The sequence below is a fragment of the Mus caroli genome, unplaced genomic scaffold (assembly GCF_978045245.1).
Source record: "Mus caroli unplaced genomic scaffold, Mus_caroli_1 scaffold_7, whole genome shotgun sequence".
NCBI classification, from domain to species: Eukaryota; Metazoa; Chordata; class Mammalia; order Rodentia; family Muridae; genus Mus; species Mus caroli.
Window position 1 is genome coordinate 34,880,509 of NW_028227262.1, and position 22,381 is coordinate 34,902,889.

General features: G+C 49.1%; 1 protein-coding gene across 10 annotated transcripts in view; it reads left to right on the plus strand.

Moving 5' to 3' along the window:
- The window catches only part of Atp2b2 (ATPase plasma membrane Ca2+ transporting 2), a 299,058-nt gene that overhangs the window by 187,419 nt on the left and 89,258 nt on the right, over positions 1 to 22,381 (plus strand). For all 10 annotated transcript variants that reach the window (XM_085840156.1, XM_029478499.2, XM_085840155.1 and 7 more), the window contains one exon: positions 11,637 to 12,150. In XM_085840156.1, coding sequence (XP_085696282.1) covers positions 11,952 to 12,150 — 199 coding nt within the window. In that variant the 5' untranslated portion in view covers positions 11,637 to 11,951. The remainder of the gene's footprint in view (positions 1 to 11,636; positions 12,151 to 22,381) is intronic.

The following is a 22,381-nucleotide window of genomic DNA, read 5'->3' on the forward strand; positions in this document are numbered from 1 at the left end:
TGGGGTCTGGGGATCTGAATTCAGGCTTCATGTTTAGATAGACAATACTTTAACCACTGAGTCATCTCCCCAGACAAAAGGGGAGGGACCACATGGGCAGAGTTCCGAAGGTGATGGACCACATGGGCACAGGGTTAGGTCTCAGTTACACTCTGAGCAATGCCCTCGTCAGCTGTATTCTTGGAGAAGCTGTTATTTTACATTTTTGAGCCTCAATTTCTTCATCTGCAGAAAAACCATCAGACACTCTTTCTCTGTGTACTGTTGTAGGGTAGGGTTTACGGAGTTGAATGTAACTCTTGCCTCATGGAGGCCTTTGTACGTGGCTGATGCCAGGACCCTTGCTGCAGTGGGATGAAAGGGAGGGTGTGGGGCTGGGAAGGGCCTAGGAGCCTCAGGATGGGAGAGAGTTGGGTGGGCCAGAGTACAGAGCCTCAGGAGGAGAGAAAAGGGAGCTGTGCAGATCTGAGCACCGGACTGGCTATGAAAGATGGAAGTGCCACCAGACAGGGTTTAGATTCCACAGAGATCACAGAGTCTATGGAAGGATAGGTTCTGAGCAAGGCTGAGCAAGGCCTGGGATGTCTGTGTAAAACCAGGGCATGCTGGGTAGCCACAGGTAGGTCAGTTGTGGATCCCAGGTTGAAGGCATGGTGGAAGCACCTACGTTGGGATGCAGTCTGGTGCTGGATGGAGAGCAAAGCCTGGGGCTAGAGAGGTTTTTCCAGTGCCAAGGGCAGGACCATGGCAAGCCCCAGAGAATCTAGGGCATGTATAGTCAGGGAAAACCCCTAAGAAGTAGGAAGAAGGAGAGTGTGAGGGGACATCTGTCACACGCAAGGACCCAGAGACTGGAGTTGGCTGCTTTCAACCACCTGCAAAAATCACCTGAGGGCCTGGCCTATCAGGAAGTGTCATTTAATGGATTAGAAATAGACAACCAGGATAGTTCTGACACAAGAGTCCTACTTTGTCTTTTCTGTTCCCCAGAGTTCCACAGGCGTCTGCAAACTCTGGCTACATAGAAGTATTTTTTTTTCTCTGCCTCTCTAGTCTAGATCCCAAGGGACTCATTGAACTATTTTTAAACAGTCTCCCAACTTAGGTTTATCCCTGGCACTTCTGGATTTTCCTCCCTTACCCATGGATAAAAGAACTTAGTAAATTCAATGAGAAGTTTCCCAAAAACCTTAGTATGCCCTCAATTCTGGTAGGAGCCAGGGTCCAAGGACTGTGCATAGGAATAGAATAAAATCACTGGTTGCTAACACTTCAGGATTAGAGGCAAGTAACAGTGATGTACCTACGCATTCTCTGCCCATGCACTTAAGTGACATCTTTAAGTGGTGTCGTCTTTCTGCCTGGGTGTGTCCACTGCAACAGTCCCTGTTTCTTGAGAACTGACCTTTAAGCATCACTGTTAGATGTGACAGATAACCTCCCTGTGCCTGTTCAAGAACTCATGAGAACACAGCGCCCTTCCCAGCACCCACATATTGCATCCCCGGTCCACAGATACTTTTAACTCTGACCTTCTCAGCCCCTCAGCCTGACAGCTAGCCTTCCTGTCCTAGAAAGCTTAGGGGCATTTACAGCCCTTTGTGTTATCAGAACTAGAGCTCCTGGACAGCTCTCTGACAGGCGCTCCTTCAGTTTCTCCCTCCAAATCAGCACCTCGGGCTTGAGGACAGCTCAGAGTGCACTAGTTGCCTGGGTATCTTCTTGCTGTACTGGATTAGAGGCATGAGCCTGTTTCAGTACCAGGACCATGTGGACAGCTCACATGCCACTATCGGCAGTAGGCTTGCAGGGCTGATAGGATTCTACCCACAAAAGCCTTGCTTTACTGGAGGCGGAGGAGAAAGGCACGGATCTTAAGCTGCTGAGAGAAGATGCCAGGGTTGTTGAGGTCATAGCCCTCAGCACACAGGGGCTTCAACACCAATCTGGTTATTGTTCCTTTCTTTAAGGCTCTGCTTATAGCCTGTGAGGACAGAGCAGGAAACTGGGGAGAGCAGAGAGAACAGTGTCAGAAAGGGACAGCATCACTGTGGGATCTCAGAGCTGGGATCTTTCAGGATTGCAGAGAGAATATAACAAAGTTCCATGCTGGGGGCGGGAGGTGGAGGCAGGAAATGAATCTGAGAGGAGGTTGAGGCATGTGGCTGGACTCAGGGGATATTGTCCAAATCACCCATCCCATCCCAGATATGGCTCTATCCCCAGCCTTTCACCATGCATCCCTTTCCAGCAACCCAGAATAGACCTTCCCAGTGTGTTGCTACAGTAAGCCCTTCTCGTGTCTACCCGCTAATGAATTGGCTGTTTGTGCTTGGTCAGGAAACTCATAGATTTCTGCAACAGGAAGGTGGTTGAGCCTGAAAGACACAACAAAGTGTGCTGTAAGGCAGACACTGTTGTACAGAGGCCTCAGTGGGGAGCTGTGGACATCACAGACAGGAGGACAGGAGGTGAATTATAACTGGTACATGCATCTGATTCCAGGGTGTTTCCCCTTCCTTCTGCCTCTAGCCAATCAGGATTTGGCCTGCAGCTGGGATAGTCCTTGCTGCTGGAGACCAGTAGCAACAAGAAAGCCCAGGAAATTATGCTCCTAAGAAACAAGCATCAAGGGCAGGAAGGTCCTTAAGGGTGTCACTAAAATGATCCTTTAAGTTGAGTGTCTGTCCAACACATAACCTCACTTTACAGAAGAGTAAACTGAGTCAGGAGGAAGGAGGCACTGTCCAAAGATATGCTTGGTAAAGGGTTGTGAGACACAGATAAGCAAAGGCTTAGGGACATAACAGACCTGTTTCAGCTGCTTCAAATTCCACCCTATGACCTTGACCATTGTTACATCTTGGATCTCCAGGGTCCTTGCCTTAAAGTAAGAAACAACCATGAGAACTCAGAGATGCAGTGGCTATTGGCAGTGGTGGTCAAGCTACAGATGAGTCCTGGAGGATATGATGCCCGAGCAAGGAATATTTTGTTTATATACTTAAAAACATCAAACCAAAATTTGTGTGCGCTTTCCCAATTCAACCTCCAGATCCTGACCTGCAGGTCATGAGAGGACTGTATAGCATGATGATCAGGTCCCGCACAGGAGAAGAAAGATCTGAGTACTTCACTTCTCTCTCTAAGAGCCTGGTGTCCTGGATAATCTGAGATGTACCTTGTTGAGTGTATGGTTAGGTGGGTGGATGGATAGATGAATGGATGATTAGGTCATGGTAGGTAGATGGCTAGATGATAAGTGATGGGTGGATGGCTAGGTGATGGTCATATGCGTTATTAGGTATTGGTGAGTGGGTAGTGACTAGATCAATAGTTAGGTGGTGGTTGGTAGATGGATGAATGGCTAGGTGGATAGGTAGGTAAGGTAGATTGATGGTGGCCATGTGGTGAGCAATGAATGGGTTGTTGGATAAATGGCTGGATGGAAGGTAGATGGTAAATGGATAACTGGTTGGATGTATGTGTTATTAGGTTGGTGGGTAGGTATATTAATGAATATTTAGGTGAATGGGCTGTGGATGGATGCTCGGGTGACTAGTTAGGTGGATGGATATGTGGATGGATGGGTAGGTGGGTGGGTGAGTAGATGGCTGGTTGGGTAGTATGGATGAATAAGTAGGTGGGTAGATAAACTTACAGGTAGTAGGTGGGCACATAGATGGATAATTAGGTGGATGGGCAGATATACTAGAAGATGCTTAAGTGGGTGGGTGGGTAGATGGTTAGGTGGGTGGTAGATGGATGGCTAGGTGGTAGGTGGGTGTATGGATGGATGATTAAATGGGGAGGTGGATACACTGACAGATGGCTAAGTGGGTGGGTGGATGGTTGGGTGGATGAATAATGAGCAGGCAGGCAGGTAATTGAATCGATGCATGGATATGTGTGTGAGCAACCCGTTCTCCAGAGATGGATGCTTGTCCTTATCACTACCATTGACAGCTCATCTGGAGACCAGGGACATGGGGGAAGTTGACACTAGGGCCAACACTGGGAAGAAGCCTCAGGTTCCTAACTGGCCACCCTTTTCCTGCCACCTGTGTCCGAAAGCCTCTCGAATCACTCTGTGAGAATTTTTTTCTTTTCTTTTCCTTTTTTTTTTTTTTTTCCTATTCTTTTTTAGAGTTTCCTTTTCTGGTTAACAGAATAGCAGTTGCCTAAAAATAGCTGTAACTTTGCTTCTGAGGTATTCATTTTCAGTTCCTCTTTCCCTGTTCTCATTCCTCAGCTGTGAGGATACAGAGCTGAGGTTGTCAGCACCCACTCTGATGAGCCCGCATGCATGCATACACTGCAGGGCTTGAACATTCAGATGGGGGTAGCACAGCTCTCTCTGGCTCTCTCTCTCTCTCTCTCTCTCTCTCTCTCTCTCTCTCTCTCTCCCTCTCTTTCTCTTTGTCTTTATCTCTCTCTGTCTCTCTCTGTCTCCCTCTGTCTCTCTGTCTCTGTCTCTCTCTGTCTCTCAGTGTGTGTGTGTTTGTGTGTGTGTGTGTGTGTGTGTGTGTGTGTGTGTGTGTGTGTCTGTCTCTCTCTCTCTTTTCTCTCTCTCTAATGTTCCCACACTCCTCTGGGCCTATTCAGTGGTCTGTGTGATTCCTTTCATTCTTTGGGGTCCCTCATATTAAGCAGACATTTGACCTACTTTGAGTATCTCCCCATCTCTCACATTCCTGACCTGGGTCTGCCAGGGCCTTGCCCCATATACACTCACTATAATGCACACCTGCCCAATACATGCCCATACACTGATCATCCAACACCATCAGCCTCTTTCCTTCTCAACACACATGTACAGAGAAAATTACCTCCTCCCAAGAGAGATGTATAAGAACTCTGACCCTCTATCTTCACCTGTTAGGCCAAGCTTTCTGCTTCTCTGGCCTCCTACCTAGTTCCCCTGAGCCACCAGAATGTGTAGCTAGGAGAGGAAAGAGAATGCCCTTCCCAGGGGAGAGATAATTAGTTCATTTAGACCAGAACAGAGGAGACAACACCTATGTGCTGAGCTGACTAGGCAATGCCCCAGCAGAGATGAGGACTCTTAAGTGAGCAGCAAAGCCCATTTTGGGTTGTTTTAAAGGTGGCATTCAGGGGACAGTCCAGTCTAGCCAGTTAGAAGCAGAAGGTGAACGAAATAACCATTTACCAAGTAACAAACACTTTCTTATTGCCAGGGGCTCTTGCCTCAGTTAATCCTTACAAAATCCTGCTAGTTTGACTAACTGGTCTCCATCTTGGGGTGGGGGTGGCAGGGACTAAAACACAGAGATTAGAGTCCTGCCCAGAGCCATATAAGAAACAGAGGCAGACCTGGGTGGCCTGGGACCTCCATACTTGTATCCCCATATCAGTTCTTGCTGTCAGGGATAATTCAAAGAAAGTGGTGGCTTTAAAAATACATATTCAGGTGGCATTTAAATTCAGCACCTCTTAAAACAGAAGGATTTGGCATCCAGGAGTTATTTTTAGCAGACAGTTCATTTGCAACCGTCCCAGCTACCAGGCAGGCTTCGACTCAGATCTGAAAAGCTGTTGGTTTGAGCTAGGGGTTGCTTTTTTTAAATCTTTCCTTTGAAATATAGATTCCCTCTTTGTTAAATTAGCTCAAATATATCATTTATAGATTTATATATAATATATAAATTAACTCATATGTGCATATGTATAAAATCTCCTTCATCTGCCAGTATCTCTCCTGGTGAAGACTTTCTGAAGCACCCTAACCTATTCTTGACTCACTGAGATCTAACAATGCATACTCATTCAAATGCTAAGATGAAACCAAAATTTAGAAATCCAATATTGTCACAATGTTCTGGTTTCTAAACAGCTTGGAATTTCAGAAGCTGAAGGGACCCTGGAGAAGGATAGTCCGTTTTCCTCACTTGTCTCATGGAAACTGAGGCCCAGAGAAGAAAGAGGCTTGATTAAGGTCACACCACAGAAGCTGGGTATGAAGGGAGAAGGAAGGGTTCACTGTGTGACCTGCTCTGTTACTCTGTTACTTCCTGCTGTCTTTCATTCCATCCACACACTCATTCATCTATCCATGCACACATCTGCTTTTCTTTCCTTTCTCTTTCCACCCCTCCAATCTATCCATTCTTCTACCTACCCATTCATTATCCACCTACTAGATAGATAGATAGATAGATAGATAGATAGATAGATAGATAGATAGACAGACAGACAGATATCTGTGCATCTATTCAACAGCCTTCCACCTACCTCTCAATGTATCCATCCATCTCATAGATGGCAGCCCGGGGACTGACCTAGGGCTTCATTCATTCACTAAGCATTTATGGAACACATGTCAATGCCAGTACTATGTGTCTCTACAGGAAGCATGGCTCCTGTCCATGTGTGGCTCTCCAGCCCTCATGTTAAGGGGACAGTTCACGGGGACTGAGCAATAAAGTGTGATTTGTTCACCAAGCCAGGGGCACATACATAGGCTGGATGGACAGAGACACTGAAGCCAAGAAGGCCAGCAGCTGCTAGGAAGGCCAGTGCCTGGGTGGAAACAAGTGCTGCAAATGTGGCCACTGTGGGGCTGATAGGGTGAGCACATACTTTTGAGTCATTGCCTCCTTCTGTCTGCCTGAGCTCACTGGGGTTCTACCAAATGCTTTTGTGGCTATGAACCCCGTGATTTTTTTTTAATTTATCATCTCTCCTAGGCAAAGCAAGTTTCAAAGTAAGCTTTGCAATTAAAAAATAAAATAAAATAAAACAAGGCACCCAGCATGGGAGTGACCTTGTGCAAATGGCTGTGAGGTGTAGAGATGGGGGATGAGCAGTATCAGGTGGAAAAGATAAGAGTCACCTGTGAGTGACCTACACTCCAAGATGTAGCTGATTTGGTTGCCCCAGACCTTCATCCCTCTGAACTTTCTCACAGGGCCCTCCCACCAGCTGTGTGTTTCTATTTCTTTTTGGGACAGCTTCCTATTCACATGCAAGAAAGGGTGTCTCCTGCTCAATGTGTCTGCAGCACCCAGGACTCTACATAGCAGCAAGCACATCAAGCCATGGGAGTCATGGTTTCCACTGTCACACAGATTGTCAGTTCCTAGGTGGGAGGGACCAGGTCTTGATTATTCACTGCCTGGCACTAGATGAGTTCCTACAATACTGTCATTGAAAAGGTGGCTGGGGTGTGTAGGGAGGTGGATGCACAGGTAGTAGACTGACGTATGAGTAGAAGAAAGATGGGAGAAAGGAAATGAAGGAGGGATGGAGAGAGAAAGGGAAGGAGGGCGGAGAGAGGTAGGAAAGGAGAAATGAAGGGAGTGAGAGAGGAAGGAAGGAAGGAAGGAAGGAAGGAAGGAAGGAAGGAAGGAAGGAAGGAAGGAAGGAAGGAAGAAGGAGGGAGGAAAGTGTGTCATGGATGTATAGATGGACAGATGGACAGATGGAAGGATGGGCAGACAGACAGATAGACGGATTGATGGATGGGCATATGAATAGATGATAAAAGATGATAGATAGATAGATAGATAGATAGATAGATAGATAGATAGATAGATAGATAGATAGGTGCATGAGTGTGTAGATGGATGGATAGATAAGTGGAAGGAAGCAAAGAAAGATATGGTGTGTAAGTGGATGGATAGATGGTAGATCAACGTGTAGGTACATAGAGGAAAGAAAATAAGATATATGGTGAGTGATCAGATGGATATGGTTCGAAATCGGTTTATCTTAACCCATAGTCCTTAATATCAACAGAAGCCCATTAACTCGGGCCTGTTATTGTGATCACAGAGATAATTGCTGCTAACACTTCTCCTGGCTTGTGCTGTCACAGAAGTAATTATCAGTGCCTGTAAGCCATGCCACAGGTATCAAGGGATGGAGAGAAAACAGCACCTTAGGTTTAAAAGCCCCTTGTGGTTTGTAAGCCACTTTGCTTCCCATATGGTGCCTGGTGTAGCCTTGTGAGAAGTCCTTGAGAGAGCATCGCAAAGCAATGCCCTGGAGCTCTCAGAATAAATGAGTCTCTGTATGCCCCAGTTCAAATTCCAGATCCATTACTGCCAACCCACATGAGCCTGAAGCCACCTTCATCAGCCTCAGTTCCACATAGGTTTTATGATGATATCCAGGTCTTAAGTAGTTGTACTAATTAATATCACTTCCCTGTGCTACCTGTGCACTGGATTTGGTCTTCAGTATGTCACATTCAATAACTCACCAAAGCAGAGGAGTACCTGTGAAAGAGATGCTCTTATGTCTTTTCCTCATTTGTAAGATGATGAAACCAATGTTTGTTTGCTTTCCATTCAACTGGGAGGCAAAAAAAAGCCACAGTCGGAGATAGATAATGCATTGAAGCCTCCAGAGCCACTGCTCCTTAGACTTCATGTTTTCTCTGAGAAGATGTCCCTGTAACATACTAAGGTGCACAGTACCTAGTGAATGCTCAATAAATGTCTTTCCATGTGCCAGTGATGTGGTAGCACATGCAAATCACAGGAGAGCTCAGGCCATGGTGCTTTCTGCCACTAAGCATTAGGCAGGCTAGAGGTCAAAAGATTGCCTCTGCCTCTGCCTCTGCCTCTGCCTCTGCCTCTGCCTCTGCCTCTGCCTCTGCCTCTGCCTCTGCCTCTGCCTCTGCCTCTGCCTCTGCCTCTGCCTCTGCCTCTGCCTCTGCCTCTGCCTCTGCCTCTGCCTCCTCTCTCTCTACCTACACTGTTGCCTGGGCTGAGGACCAAGTCTTCCCAGGTTACAAATAAAAAGTCACCTCTTATCCTTAAGAAAGAAAAGCCTACACCAGATTTCTAGAGAGTCCCTCCCTCCAGCAATAGGCCCACCTACATCTCCAGACATCAACAAGGGTCCAAAATGCTCCACCTCATTTAATCATCACCTTGTTCACAAGTCACTCTGTGTTGTTGGATCATCATCATCTCAAACCATCTAGGATTTTTTTCTCTCTCCTATTTTTTTTGACTTCCACAAGACACAGTCTGAAGTAGAAAGTGTGCTGATCAACACAGAAGCCTCTATGTCCCCTCTGTGTGGGACCCAGGCCTCCTCCAACCGAGTGCTCTGAGAGAGCTCCCTGCACCTCTTACAGCTGGCATGTGCTGGATACAGTACCCTGCTGAGGACCTGCAGTCTTTGGTAACCATGGAAAAACATAGTGAGCCAGAGTCTGAGGAACCAGCACTTCCTGAAAAGGCTCTGCTCCCTAGAACAGGTTCCAACCAGGCCCTTTTTATGGGGTGGTGGGCCACAGTCTAAAGTTTAAATTTTCCCTAACATCCCCGCTACTGTGTGAACTTGGATAAATTTCTTCAGTCCCATGGGGCTCATTCTTTTTGTCAGTAAAATGGGCTTAATTATAATATCCACCTGATGGGGTTATAAAGACCTAATAGGAAGCTGGGCATGGCGGGGCATGTCTGTTCTGCCAGCATCTGGGAAAACTGGAGAACCAGAAGTTCAAGGTCATTGGAGGACAGCCTACAAGAGATACTGTCTTGAGATTTTTTATATATATATATATATATTTAAATGAGATATTGCTTACTTTTTATTTCATTTATCTATTCATAGTTATTTACTGGATGAACTGTGGGGTAACATTTTAGCCAGAGCAACACAAGAAATACACTGCTGACATCCTTGAAACTTAGTTCCTAGCTGATGATACTGTATGAAGTGTGTGCACACATGCATTTGGGGGGGGGTGCGCACACACATATGTGTGCATATCTATGTGACTGGGGATGGATCCCAGCATGTGAGGTAATCTCTGTGCTTCTTACCTGCATGCATGGCAGGCATATGTAATGCTATATGTACAGAGATGTCTTAGCATGTCATCTGATGTATGTTACTTGTTTAAGAAATGGAGGAGAAAGGCCTGGTGTGGTGGTGCCAACATGTAACTCCAGCACTTGGGAGGTAAAAGCAGGAAAATACAGAGGTCAAGGTCAAGGTCACCTTTGACTACATAGCAGGTCTGAGGCTGTTCTGTCTCAGAAAAAAAAAAAAAGAGGGAGAAGGGATTATTGTTTGTATTCATGAACCGAGTTGGCATCCTCCCCACCTGGTCCCAAGGTGAGTGAGACCACATGAGCATGGGATGGGGCCATTACACGGTCACCTCTACATTGTAGGGAAGCTCCAGGCACACATTGTTTCTGGCATCCAGATCTTCTCTTGGGGCATCACATCATGTCTATACCATACTATGCTCCATGGGATACCTATTGGTCCCAATGTATATGAGCCATAGTGCACTTCCAATCCCTGTAAGCTGGGTGTCTCCTGGAGGGTGCCATAGGATACCTCAGCCAGGGCACACACCCCACCCCATTAACTCTGCCAGCATTTGCCTGCACACTCCATCCCACCCAGCACATAGGAGAGAATCCCCCCCAACCCAAGGAAGGAGAGGGAAGGACCCCATCCCCACTGGGCTTCTCTACCCTCTTGCTCACTGTGGCCCTTGACAAACTCCCTTCCCTCTCTGGAGTTCCCCACTGAGAAAATGAAACATGAACCTGACACCAGTGACCCTAAAATGTGGGGCAGAAGCCTGTGAAGAGAAAGGTCAGACAGGTGGAGGGTGGATGGATACTGGCGCCTTTCTTCTTCCTTTTATCCCTGCTCCTCACTGCCCACTCAGGATGGCTAGCTGGCTGTGGCTGATGGGAGGGGCTGATCCCTGTGCCAGGCTCAAGTGAGCTCAGCTGGGGCCCTTTGTCACCCAACGCTTGCCGGGGCCTCGGCTGCTGGTATCAGGTATCCTGGCAGATTGGATTCTCTTCCTGGCAGCGCACAGCCACTGCACTCCTGCATGGGTGGCCTGTACAGCAAGAGAAGTGACTCCCTCCTCCTTGCTTCCAGAGGGACCTGTGGGCTTCTGTCTGCTGTCCTTGGTGCTGACCGGTGGGGGCTCCAGGTGAGGGCTCCATGGAGCCCAGCTCTTGCAGGGAACCAAAGCTCTGAACTCAAGGACAGCCTCATGAATACATGTGGTGGCTCCTCTGACACCAGTCTGCATTCCTGGAGGACTGTGGCGGGGGCTGTGGGTACAGATGAGGCCTATGAGAGGGAGTGTTGTAGGGGAGGCATCAGGGGACCTATGGGGAGAGGAGTTGTACCCTAGACTGTGTGGACAAATTGCATGTGTAAATACATAGGGCCAGTCAGAGAAAGGGAAACGGGGTCTGTTGTGTGTCTATGAGGGGACATTCAGGTACATGCCCAGAGATGGGACAGTGTGTGACAGCCCGCATGGAAGGTGTCTCCATCCAGGTGGCATGCAATACAGCCCTGTGCTGGTATGTCTGTGACCATGGAATAGGCACAAAGAGAGCAGTTGGTGTGTTGCATATCTAGGGTATGTTTGCACCCCAGTGTATGTGTGGGGATTCAATATGTCATGTGGATATACCCTAGAAATTAAATAGTATGGTAGCCAATGGACTGACAGTATGCTAGTGAGTTGAGGGAGTGGGAGCCAGATGTGTGTGTGTGTGTGTGTGTGTGTGTGTAGTAGATCAACACTTGTTCCTTGACTTTCCTAAGCACCTGTCCTATGGTCTCTGAATGCCTCGCCCTCATTGTTTACTCTGTGATTATTTCCACAGGAGCTGTACCGACCATGTAGATGCCAGCCCCACGGATCAGCATGGGCCCCACTGAATGGAGACTTCTGGGTCAGCATTCCTGAGCCTCTTCGGCCCCTGGACCTCACCCCAGTCCTGGGGACACTCCTCAGAGCTCTTCAGTGCTGTCGCCAGCCCACCTCAGCCATCACCTCCTCCTGGGACTCGAAGTTGGCCGCCTCGTGCTACTACCCTCTGGTGAGGGTGTACTGAGGACAGCCACACACAGCCATCACCCAGAGGCCCCTTTTCCAGTGCTGACCCTCAGGTTCAGCCTGAGGAGACACTTCAGCAAACATGGGTGACATGACCAACAGCGACTTTTACTCCAAAAACCAAAGAAATGAGTCGAGCCATGGAGGCGAGTTCGGGTGCACCATGGAGGAGCTGCGCTCCCTCATGGAGCTGCGGGGCACCGAGGCTGTGGTCAAGATCAAGGAGACGTATGGGGACACTGAAGCCATCTGCCGGCGCCTCAAAACCTCGCCTGTTGAAGGTAGGTGTGGAGGCTTACACTCGGGCTACTGTGGGGTTGGCTCCAGGGTCTGTGTCCATAAAGTCTAATAGTGGGGATGTCTCCAAGTTAGACTGAGACACTAATGTCTTCAGGTTTTAGCTGTATTCTAGCAAGGAGGCTGAATCCCATCACACGTCTGACTCATGCCACTTATGGAGAAAATTGCAGTAAGACAGTTGGGCAAGAGCAGTACTCTGGGAAGAAGGTGACAAATCAGCCTGAAGGGGTGGTCACTGCCACCTCTGTGAGAACCAAGAGGCATCTGGCTTTAAGGTGGGGCAGTTGAGTGACTGAAGGGACTCAAAAAGGAGCCATGTCCTGCCCATCTGTGTCTAAACACAGCATGGGTTCCACACTGTGGTTGTAGCTCAGAGTCCAACCCCCAGCCCACATCTCTCCACTGTGCCCACTAAGCCTCTAAAGCGCCCTCCTTGTGGCTGGCTTGGGCACAGACCCACAGCACTGCAGACAGGCAGCCAATTGCAGTTATCGCAACATGCCCTACCTCCAGGTGGCAGGGGCAGTTGTGTATCACAAATCTAGGCTCTGGATAAAGAGCACAGGGACAGGGGAATGGGCTGGGGAGCCAGCTATAGGCTATGATGGGCAAGATGGTAGGTGTCCTTGTAGGCTCTTTCCTGGAGATGGGGAGTGGGGCCGTCTTACAACTTCGAAAAGTGAATAGGCCCAGGGGCTTCCAATGAGAAGCACTCAGCTGCTGCTGCTGCTGCTGCTGCTGCTGCTGCTGCTGCTGCTGCTGCTGCTGCTGCTGCTGCTGCTGCTCCTGATCCTGATCCTGCTCCTGCTGCTGCCTTTCCAGGGGCAACCAGAGATGGGACATTTTCCAAGAGGCAGAGTAGAGCCCTGCTAGGGCTCCATTTCTTCTAGTTACCCACTGGGGCCATGTGGGAATCTTTCCCTCCACAAAGCCAGAGGCACAGGCAGGTGGCTCTACCCTGACTCCTTCCAGGCCTGTGACCTAGAGCAATGGCTGCCCTGAGCCTGGGCCTCTTCCTCTGGAATATGAAGCCAGTGCTTCCTGTGCAAGAGCTTTATGTAGAGTTGGATATGCAGTGGGCACTCAGGAAGTGGCTAGTGTGCTTTTTCTAACTGGATAGCAATTACTCGCTCATGTAAAGATTGTAGTCTGGGATATGTGGGACAACTAGGTTTGGAGAGAACTGTCCCCCAAGTCCTTGTGTTCATAACTGGGCACTACTAGACACCATCCCTGGGCTATTGGTGCTGAGACTGCTTTGTGGGGTTCATGGGGACCTTAGGGCCCAGCCAGGTAGGTTGATGGTCACATATTAGTACCCTGCTGTTTCTGAGTGTCTACTAGGGGTCTGTGCTCTTTCCTCTTGGGCCAGAAGGTGAAGCCGAGGAAGCCTGCCTCTTTTTAGTCTGCCTATTCTCACTGGTATCTTGCCCACTAGCTAAGCCAGAAGTCTGGAAGCATGATTTGATGGGGAGAGGAGGCATAGAGGAAATATCTATTCTGACTCTAGACTTGAAAACAGCCACATGGGGCCCTAAGAAGGTGGCGACTCTACCTGGGGATCCCACCTACCACACCCAGTCAATTTCTGGCATAAGGGACCATGATCACCTGCCATCTGGCTTCTAACTGGCCTGCCAGGAGGCACACATGCCTGAGTATCCTTTGCCTTTGAATGGGAGACCAGAATGTTGCTTTAAATGCCACTGGGCCCTAGCTCTAGGGAGGCTGTGACCATCTCCCCAGGCAAGGAACTGACTATTAAAAACAAATATAGCTCATTGCTTTGGGGTCTTTAACATGTATACCCCAGATTAACAACCCCAGTTCTGCTGCCAAGCTTTCTAGACTCCAGAGTGTGGGGCCATGCGTGACTAAACTCTAGCACTAAACAGAACTATTTCCAGATGTTCACCTTCTCTGTACTGCTGGAGTGGGGCAGCGGAGCAAGTGTGAACCTGAGAATAGGAACTTGGTCTTCTTTCTACATGCATGCAGCACCCAGCCAGGTGCCTGCCACTGATGAAGGCTGAATAGCTGTCCAGTAGTACCCTGGGATGTGTCCGCTGAGTCCCCAGCTCACAGGGGGCCCTAGGGATAGCTGAGCATCCATACAGCACAGAGCTGAGAGTGGGTGCAGGGATAACTGATGCTCCCAGGGAGTGGTGAGGCAGGTGGACTGGAAAGGGAAGATCTGGAAAGCTTCCTGGTGGAGGAGATGTTTGGTCTTGGCTATGGAGGGAAGAGATGGGAACGGAAATGTGTATCATGACGCGGAATGCTGCCTCTTGCAAAAGTCCAGATCCAGGACATAATGAGAAGTTAGGCACTAGGTGTAAATGAGAGGCTGGCTTTTTTCCCCTCTGTCGCTCAGTCAGCCACATGCTTCGGGGCCTTTGGCCTCTCTAGACTTTGTTTTGCTTCTCCAAACCTAAGGTTTCTAAGAAGAAAGCGCTCTGAGAAGGGAATACCACCATTGAATACTCTAGAAAGTTCTTTCAGGGTATCAGGAGAGATGGAAATAAGGGGAGGAGCAAAGGAGCAGACTGCTACAGATCTCCAGATGTGGAGGACCTGGGTTCAAATCCCAGCTCTGCCACTCTCCAGCTGTGGGGCTGTAGGTATGTTTGTTACTCAACCTCTCTGTGCCTATGTCCTTATCTCCATGGAGCTAATGTTAGCAGTGACCTTCTAGGCTTATGGTGAAGATAATGTGAAACAGTCACAAGACAGAACGTCACCACCTTGCCATGGATACAGTTGGTTGTGCACACTGAATGACACAAATCAAATACCCAGTGTCTGGGTACCTAGCAGTGATGGCTTTTGCTGTTCTTGCCATTGTGGTAGAAGCAATCACATTCTCCCAATAAGGTGATCTATGAGTGTTTGGATCCACAGCTGGTGTTGTGAGTATCCCCTCAGACATGTGTTTCTGAAAGCAATTAGACCATTCTGCAGATGTGCGGAGGCCACCAACTACTACTCAGATAGGTACAATATGAGACCCCGGGGCATCCCCTGGTAGACCAGGCATAAGCATGGCTGGGCTCCCCTAATTCTTTTCTCCCTGCTGTCTCAGGTACAACATCTGGTCTGGGTTTGACCATATGATATAAAAGATGTGGTTAGCGCAGAGCCCTCACCTCTAATTCAGAAGCCACATGGTCTGGGCTATGCCTGCTCCACATGGAGACTCCACGCTGGCTGTTCTGACACCCTCGGCCATTCTCGTGCTGGAGAGATCAGAGAGCTGGTGTGAGAAACTGTTCCAGCCCTGTACACAGGAGTGGCCACCTTATCCAGCTAGGGAGAATAGGGTCTGAGGCTTCTAGTAGTATGACTCGCCTGCAGCCCTGCTTTCTGCACCAGAGGGTGTGGGCTCAGCTCCTGTGGTCAGCAGTACTGGGTTGTCTACACAGAAACCTGACTTTAGAGACACCCCCTGAGACTAGTGCACTCTCTGCACTTGGTTCCCCTGCTGGACAATGCCCTTCCCTGCTTGCCTGCTAATCCTTCTCCCTCCACACTCTTCCCCACTGGGATGGTAGAGTTTCAATCCTCATGGCTTTCTCTTCAAGGGACACTAAGAGAGTTCAGTAAATCTTCCGGGGCCTCTTTTCCCTATCTTTGGGTAGGGAAAGCAGCAGCACCTGGAGACCATTTGATTCCGTGAGCCATTGAGGCAATGCTGAGGTGATGCAGGTCAACCTTAGCTATCACCACACTGAGTGCTTTTAAAAGTAGTACACATTGATTGGCCCTGGCACCGTGAAGGACTTGGGGAAGCAGATATGTGTTCTCTGAGGAGGCACAGAGTGGGGAGTCAGTGTTAAGGGCCCAGGCTTAGAGCAGAAGCTTGCATTGTTTCCTGGGGGTGTCCCTTTATCTGGCACAATGCCCAAGGCCTTAAGCAGTAGCCACAGGAGGAGGGGTGAGGAAGAGGCAAGCATGCCCCGGTATCCCTCCATGCAAGAGATGGATCTGGGGCCTGGGGAAAGGACATGGAACACTTTGTGTCACCCATGAGGCAGGTAACTTTGGTTCCCCACGCCCAACGTGGCCCTGAGCCACAGGAAGCTCTGTGGCCTCACCCTCCCTTGGCCCCACAGGAAGGGTGCCTGGGACAAGTCCCTGTCGGGTGTTTATCACTAAGTGTCTCATGGTGGGGAGAACAAGGGAGACAAAGGGGCCAGGACAGCACTGTGAACTTGACACCATGCCTGTATTGTAAAGGGGAGCCTGTGGTTAATTTTAGATGACTCCCAAACCAGCCTCCACCATGGAGCAAGGGGCAAGGAATGGGGAAGAGTTCATGGGAGCTGGGGTATGCCTGGTGATAGAAAATTGCTCTGGTATTTTAGAACCACAATCATCCATGAATCAGGCATAGCATGGGGACCCAGAAAGGGTGGGATAGTTAGTGGTGCCATCTGTCTTTCTATCCTCATGTCCTATGTCTCCTGTGGGACACTGGGGTCCCTGAAGGGTCAGCTGGGAAACCAAGGCACCTGGTGATGTAGCAGTGTCCCAGGCATAGTGAGGGGCTTCTGGATTCCACATGGGATATTTCCACAGACTGGAGCCAGGCCACAAGGCCTTCCTGTTGCCTGGAGATCTTTCTAGAATGGTTGCTGCTCCTTTGGAGGGTTCTTAACTGTGGAATGGAGACCAGAAGAGGAGGACCCACATGGGTATTCCTAAATCTGAGAAATTTAGCCACCTTTTCACATAAATGTGGGGCAAGAAGAAGACTAGAGGAAGACAGTCCCCCGTCAGCCCTCCTGCTAGGGGGAGTTGAGAGCTTAGTGGATTTGGTTTTCTTCTTGTTGTTTCGGTCCCCTTCCCTCTGCCTCAGGGAGACAGTGACTCAAAGCATCTTCAGAATTTTTCTTTAAAAATTATCTTTTGGGGCTGGGGGGGGGGTACGGCTCCGTTGACAGTGTACTCACCTGACATGCACAAGGCCTGAGTTCTGGAGCCAGCACCACCTAAACCAGGCCTTATGGTGCACACCTTTAATCCTGCACTCGGTAGGCGGAACCAGGAGAATTAGAAGTTCAAAGTCATCCTTAACTACATAGGGAGTTCAAGGCCAGCCTAGGCTACAAGAAGCAACGTCTCAATGGAAAAGAAATCTAATCTCCTTTAAGAATTTACTGAGCTGCTGTTGACCGGTTACAGTCCCCTGTAGGCTTCTGCCACAGAAGGGATTTCATGTCTGCACCCAGACAGGTCATCCACAAGGGGTAACTGGCCATCCCTCCTGCTCTGCTTAACTTTTGCTGCCCTGCCTTGGCTTGTTTCACAGGCAGGCACTGGGTGCCCTGGTAGACTCAGGCCGAAGCCCTCCCATACCAGTCTCCCCCGAAGCAAAAGGCATCACTTTCCTCATAACTCACCCCTTTAAATTTCCAGAAGAGATTCTTATTGGGCCACCTGTAGTCACATGACCACTTTCAAACCAGGCAGGTCTGTCTCTCCAAGACTAATAGAGGTTGAGAGGACTAGAGACAACCACAGGGGCTTCTGGGCCAGGTGTTCATATGACCATGGCCTGCATAGGTAGAAGAGATGGAGGAAGCAGCTAAGGGACATGGAAGATCCCTTACACCCCAACTACAGTCAGCAGCCCAACTCAGTCCCTGATAATCACACCCAGAGAACCAAGGAAACACCACAGTGCCAGCATGTGCAAGCCTGTGACCAGTGCGACAGCAATGAGGAGGTTGGCTGGGGTCACAGCCAAGTCTTGGTTCCTCTTCCTGTCCAGCTGTGGGTCATTGGATCAGTCATTTACCACTCTGGGCCTCAGTTTCCTCATCTGTAACATGGTCTGAGACCATGTGGCTTCGGTGGTATTGCTGTGAGAAGTGAAGAAATCACAGTGTGATTTAAGCCTGGCCCATGGTGGCAGCGACCTCAGCATCAGCCATTGTCATTCTTCTCTGGTGATCTCCATGTGACTTTGGGGGACATGTTGGACTTAAGTTGTGGTGAGAGCCCATCACCCCAAACTGGCAGATGAGTGAGTGAGCCTGCATAGCAAACAGGAGTTGGTTTTTTGTTTTGGGTTTTTTTTTTTTTTTAAGCCTGCTATTTGCTTTGGAGTGCATGCACACCCTCCCTGAGACACTCTCACCCCCACCACGGAGAAAAGTCCTTTAAAAGTGGGCTGATCCAGATGCCTGAGTCAGTGGGGCAGCCCTTCAGAGCAGCACCCACACGGCATATGAATCATCAACAGAATAAAGCTAGGACCCATTAGTGCGTGCTGAGGAGTGTCCTGGGTACACGGCTCTGCAGGCCAGCCAGGGGGTACAAAGGAAAGCAGAAAGCAGTTCAAAAAGGGGCCACCCTGCAGCTGACCAGAAAGCTCCTGGGTGATCTCAGCAGGATAAGGAGGCCCTGATGACCGTCCAGCAATGCTCTGCCCAGCCAGGGCCGCTATCACTCACTGTGGCCCGCCATCACTCACTGTGGGCTGCCATCACTCACTGTGGGCTGCCATCACTCACTGTGGGCTGCCATCACTCACTAAGGGCTGCTGTCACTCACTGTGGGCTGCCGAAGCATCCAGGTCAAATGCTTTCAGTACAGGCTCCCAGTATGCTCAACAGAACATGGAAGTGTGGAGAGGAAAGGTCACCTGATTCTCAGAACAAAGCTACCATTGTTTTACAGAACAGATGTGCACTGAACAGTAAGCACCTACTGTGTGCAAAAAAAAAAAAAAAAAAAAAAGAATGAGAACATTGGCTTTGAGTCCTGACACTCATGGAGGCCCTTGAGCCAGTCTCTTCCTCTTTGAGCCTTATTATATTCTATGTTGCATATCTACTATGTGCAGGTTTGGACCACACCTTCTCTCCTGTAAAGAGATGACATAGCATAGATGTAAAGAGATGATTCCCTAGGGAACAATGTTTGTGTCACATGACTGCCCCTGTAATGCTAAGGACCAAGCAGCCTTCACAGACACCCACTTCTGGTCCAAGGTCAGGGTAATCGTGCTAGAAACTAGTGTAAGAGTTTGTAAGCAACCTGGAAGCCACAGGCATCCAGGGCTTCAGTCCAGCCAGTGGGGAGGATGCAGGAGAGACAGAATCTTTTCCAGACATCCTCTCTCCTAAACTCCTAAAGATCCCAAAGGGAGTCGCAAGTGGGTCAAAAGCTATGTTTGCCCCGTTACTCCCTGGCCTAGAAGCAGTTCTATTTACAGCAAGGAACTGACCCCAGCTGTGACACCATGGACTAGTTAGAGCACGCTTACCCGCAGTGTGCCAACCTTCATGGCTTTGTGCCCCATTGTCTTCCCATCATCCTTGGGAACTGGGAACTGTTTTCATCCCTGCTGCCACAGGAGGAAACTGAGGCTCAGGGCTTCTCCATTAACACGAATCTCCCATACTACCTGACTGTGAATGTGACAGACAGGAATGACTGCAGTGAGAGGGAATGTGCTGGAAACCAGAGAAGCACTTATCCTGCCTAGGGAGGCTCAAAGTTGGGAGAGGTGTCCTCTGAGCCAGGCTCAAAGGACAGGATGGCACTGAATGTCCAGCCATAGGATAAAAGTATGATTTCAGTGGCAGACAGCAAGAATGAAGACCCTGAGGTGAGGACCAGGGTGTGAGACATGAACAGTTCCTAGGCCACCCTTTCAAGAGTAGGGGTCTCCTGCCACAGGTTGTAGGTGTTTTTGTACAGTCTGGATATAACTGATGTGAGTGTGAATCTAAATTGTCAAGTTAATGAAGTCCAGAAGCATCAAGGAGATAGACTTCTGGGCTAATCGATGTGGGGAAACCTGCCCACTGTGGGTGGCACCATTCCCTGTTCTGGGATCCTGGACTGTATAAAAAGGAGAAAGTAAGTTGAGCACAGGCTTTCATTGTTCTCTGCTTCTTGACTGTGAATTAATGTGATCAGTTTTTCATATCGTGACTCCCCTTTCCCTCCATGAGGGCCTGCATCCTCCTCAAACTATAAGCCAAAGCAAAGCCTTTCCCTTAAATTGCTTGTGTCAGGGTATTTTATCACAGCACAGAACTAATGAAGTGGGCTTGTTTGTGCTGTGTGATCAAGCCATCACCTGGGGTGAGACTACTTGGCCCTGTCTGTGTGAGTATGAAGAGGACCGCAGTCTCCCTGAGGGTGGAGTCCTGGACAAACCTGTCTCCAGGGCTGGATGAGACAAGGAAGTGAGAATTCAGGGAGCTGGTGCTCCTAGCAGGTTCTCTGTCGCCCCAGGGTTCCACCCAGACCACAAGAGTATACCAAGTGGCTGGGATGCTGGGCTTCTGTCTCCACTGTAAGCCCAAGGATGTGAGAATCCTTTTCTGTCTCATGTGGTGGTATCTGTTGAGTGACATCATATAACTTGTATCTCCAATAGTTCTGCAGGTTAAAGGTCAGGGTCAGACAGCCATGTCTGTGAGGTCCAGTGTTTCAGGGAAGATGGCAGAAGGGATGAGAGTCAGAGAAAGGGACAGAGAGGTGAGGAAAGTGACTCAGCTTGTCCCTTCTTTACAACTCTCTCCTACACTGACTGCCCATACCCATGGTTACTGTCCTACTGCAGCTGACAACAACCACCCCAGTGACATTGATCTATCCATGAGGGCAGAGCTCATGTGATCTCATCATACCCAAAGGTCACTGCCATGTGGGATGGTGGTTCTCCAACACAGGACACTTTGAGAATTCAAACCAGAACTCTACCCTGGCCAGCTGGACTTCATAGTGAGCCAGCATACAGGTGCTCCCAGGCAAGAGTTCTTTGGTTCCTCAAAGTCCAAAGGCTTGAGCCCCAATTTTCAATTCCTTCTCCTTGCTAAGTCTCAGTTTCTCCATCTGTCAAATGGGCTAAGGGAAGAGAAAAATTGCTTAGTGTTTGGACCAGCTTGAATGTTAGTGGGGCTTCAGCTCTAAGACCAGCCTGGGTCCCATGGGGCCAGGTGTGGCTCAGGACAGCCGAAACTGCCTCTCTTTACAGGTGCCTGTCACCTGAGAAGCCTAGGCAAGACAAATGAGTTACCCACACAGGTCCCTCATCTCTCGGTGGTTACCTTACTCCACCTAGTACAGTTCTGGCCCATGCCGTGGTTTCAGACAGTTATTTATAGCCCATGGAAATGAGCACCCCAGGCCTGTGTCTCCCTGGTACCCAGATGACAGCTTTAGCTTCTGTCTCAAAGAGAGTTCCCCATAAACAAATCCCAGCAGTCTGTCTTCCCAGGTAGCCTTGTAAGGCAGGTGGGTAGATCTGTCCCCTCTGTGAAGACAGCTTTGGACAAATACTCATAGGGTTAAGAGGCAAGAGCTGGCATTTCTGGCTGGAGAATCCAGGAGGCCTTCGTGGAAGAGGCAGCATCTGAACAAAACTGAAATGTAAACAATTGTAATAGGAAAGGGGGCATGGATAGAATCACAGAGATGAGGAAGAGAGGAATATAGAATGGGCTTGGCTGGGGCTTGGGATCAGGACTGGAGAGAGAAATTGTAGTCATTCAGGGTAAGCAAGCAAGAAAGGGAGGTGTTTCACGTGACCTTCCGAGAGCCTGAGACATCTCTGTCTTGTGGAATCCTCACAATGACCCATACAGCTAAGTTCAAGCATCCTATTCTCACAAACAGAGAAAACATGGCACAAGGAAGTTAATTCACCTTCCCAGGGCCACACAGATAACGCACAGAGGAACAGAGATTCAAGATAGGCTGCAAACTCCAGAGCCCAGGCGAAAAACCAGTCGGGAGAGGGGCAAGATGGCTCAGAAGGTAAAGGGGCTTGCTGCCAAACCTGATGACCTGAGTTCAATCCCCAGGACCCAAATGGGAGGAGAGAGAACTGACTGCCACAAGGTGTCCTCTGATCTCCATACACATGCAGTGGCACACGTGTATTCACACACATGCATACGTGTGCACATACACACAAAAAGTAAAACACACCATAAACGTTTTATCAGCATACAGAGAGATGTGGATGTTGAAACAGAAAGCTTAGGCTGAAAAGAGACAAAGGGGTTGTGGAGCTCACAGGACATCTGGAAGAAATCCAAATGACACCAATCCAAATCCTCTGGGGTCTCAGTTCTTCCCTGTGTGACACTAAGAGCAGGGGATGGCAGGTGATCCTTAAATGTCAACATGAGGGCATCACTGAAGTCCCGTTCTGCTTCTCCATGTATCAGAAACATTCTGGAACAT